At 39.8% G+C, this 2,696-nt stretch overlaps 1 protein-coding gene across 1 annotated transcript; it reads left to right on the forward strand.

The window, feature by feature from the left end:
* The first annotated feature begins 400 nt into the window (after nt 1-400).
* On the forward strand, nt 401-1,321 carry LOC138652235 (olfactory receptor 5A2-like). The gene has a single exon (XM_069743003.1). The coding sequence runs from the start codon at nt 401-403 to the stop codon at nt 1,319-1,321; it is 921 nt and encodes a 306-aa protein (XP_069599104.1).
* The last annotated feature ends 1,375 nt before the right edge of the window (nt 1,322-2,696 follow it).

A 2,696-nucleotide genomic window follows, 5' to 3' on the forward strand; every position in this document is an offset into this window, starting at 1 on the left:
AGTTTTTGCTTCCTGGAAGATAAGAAATTACACTTTATAGTGATTATCTGGCTATAGAAGCCTTTCTCAAACACCCAAATAGGGCATTATTTGCTAATAGAGGGGAATCTGTTATATCAAGAATAGAGCAAATATAATGTCTTCCTTTGGAGGACCCCAAATATTTATGCAATACACATAGTCCATTAAATTCCAAAAGAAATGTGTAATGCTTTATTTCTCCTGTGAAGGTGCTGCAGGGAAATTAATCACTTGTTGCCAGATCGTTTCACCCTTTATAGCTGATTACTGTGGGTCCAAGAAGAGAAAAAAAATGGGATTCTGGGACTGAAGACATCTTCTTGCATGTTTGATCATCATAATCTTATTAGTGATCATGAATAGAATGAACCATACCGCCATGGCTGAATTTATCCTTATGGGATTTTCTGATGTTCCTGAGCTCCAGTACTTCTTATTCATCATCTTCTTCTGCATCTTTAACATCTCCTTATCTGCTCACATGTTTTTGATTCTTTTATACAGATTCGGTCCAAACCTTCACACTCCCATGTACTTCTTCCTATCTAATTTCTCCTTTATGGAAATATGTTATCTTGTAACTATATGTCCCAAAATGTTAACAAACCTGCTCTCCGGTCAGAAAACGATAACTTTTTATGGCTGTGCTATACAAATGTACCTCTTTGTCTTATTAGCTTGCTCAGAGTGCTACATGCTGGTGTCCATGGCTTACGATCGCTATATCGCCATATGTCAGCCCTTGTTATATAATATCCTTATGCGTAAAGTCGTATGTATGCAGCTGATAGGGGCTTCGTGCTTGATAGGAACAGTGGTTGCCCTAATCCAGACTGTGCTCATATTTTCCCTGCCGTTCTGTGGGTCTCATGAAATCAACCATTTCTACTGTGACATCCCACCTCTCATGGCATTGGCGTGTGCCGACACTTGGGTTTACGAAGTTCTTACCTTTCTCATTACTTTGTCTGTTATTGTAGGTTCCTTCATTTTGACGCTTTTTTCTTATTCAGTAATAATAAGGACAATTGTTAGGAAATGTTCCTCGTCAGGAAGGAAGAAAGCTTTCTCCACCTGCACCTCTCACGTCGTAGTGGTGACTATATTTTACGGATCCGGATGTGTAATGTATCTGAGACCCAAGTCAAGTTACGGCACGGGCGAGGACAAGTTTATATCGCTCATGTATACTATTGTCACACCGTTGTTTAATCCCTTTATCTACAGTTTGAGGAATAATGACGTGAAATCTGCGGTCAGAAGCATTTTGTACAATATAAAACTAGCTCGGGAACGATAAATACAATATTTACTTCCTGTAGTTAATACCTTTCTGTAAAACTCGGCAAAAAAATATACATTTTAATACTTCGTACTGTAATTATAATAGTCTTTTAATGACTATGAACTCTTCGGAATACACTAGAAGGAGCTGACTATTTCTGAAGATGATTGTTTCTATTCACCTGAGAGTGTAATGTATCTGAGACCGGTTTGTGCTGGTGTACTTACTTTAAAAAGCCAAGTCAGAATGGCCAGTATTTCTAAAATGCCAATTTTAATATGGATAGCATAATTAAAAGAAGATTATACAGTCATTCAAACATGATGTTAGTACACCAGCCTCCTCAGGTCTAAAATATCTATATAAAGGATACAGGCACCTTTAGGGTAAATTTAGGCTATGTTTACACTTTGCATTTTTGCTGCATTTTTATGCAAATGAAAAGCTGCTTTTTACGGTGCCAGCAAAAGCTACGAGATTTCTGAAATCTCATGCATAAGCTTGTTTTTTTTCATAGAGTAATGACTCTTATAAGATTTGAGAAGACATCGAGACCACTTTGTTGAACGGACGAAGAGACATATAGACAAGGGACATCTGGATCCGCCTCTGTTTTGTCCTGAGGATAAGGTTTTGCTGTCTTCAAAGTATGTTTGTCTCAAGCGACCCTCGTATAAATTGGGTCCTAACTTCATCAGTCCATTCGAAATTCTCAGGCAGATACATCCTGCAGCTTACAAGCTCAATCTTCTGGTCTCTTTACGGATCCCCAATTCATTTCAAATGTCTCTCCTCAAGCCTGAAAAATATTTAGAATTGAGAGTCCTCAGTGGTTGATATCTTTTAATGGCTAACTGAAAAGATGGTAACAAATTGCAAGCTTTCGAGACTACTCCGGTCTCTTCATCAGGCAAAGACTCAAAGTCATCCTCAGTTCCTCCTTCAAAGATCCAGGTTCCACTCCTGCTCCAGTCACCACTGAATATGTTTTGTAGTTAGAGAAATTTCTGGCCACAAAAAGGGTAAGAGGAAAAACCTTTTTGCTTGTGGATTGGAAGGGGTTTGGTCCTGATGAGAGGTCATGGAAGACCAGAGAGATCATCCATGCCTCTCTATCCCCGTAGAGATTTCTTGAAGGCTTGAAAAAGAGAGGGCATAAAGGAGGAAAGTGTAGCGCCGTCGTCTCTGCATGGCTCTACCCTCACCTGGCAGAGATGCCAATTTACTCACTACCACGGCCCCATCCTATACTTCTTCCTCCTTCGGCTACTTTCCCGTGTCTGTGAATGACTTGCAGATCGATCTCAGGGTTCTGTGCTTAGGGCATGTGTGTGCTCCTTCCTTATTAAATGGACAGCGCACGCTGTCCTAAAGTGTCCCCATTATTTGA

This window comes from Ranitomeya imitator, chromosome 10, assembly GCF_032444005.1.
Source record: "Ranitomeya imitator isolate aRanImi1 chromosome 10, aRanImi1.pri, whole genome shotgun sequence".
NCBI classification, from domain to species: domain Eukaryota; kingdom Metazoa; phylum Chordata; class Amphibia; order Anura; family Dendrobatidae; genus Ranitomeya; species Ranitomeya imitator.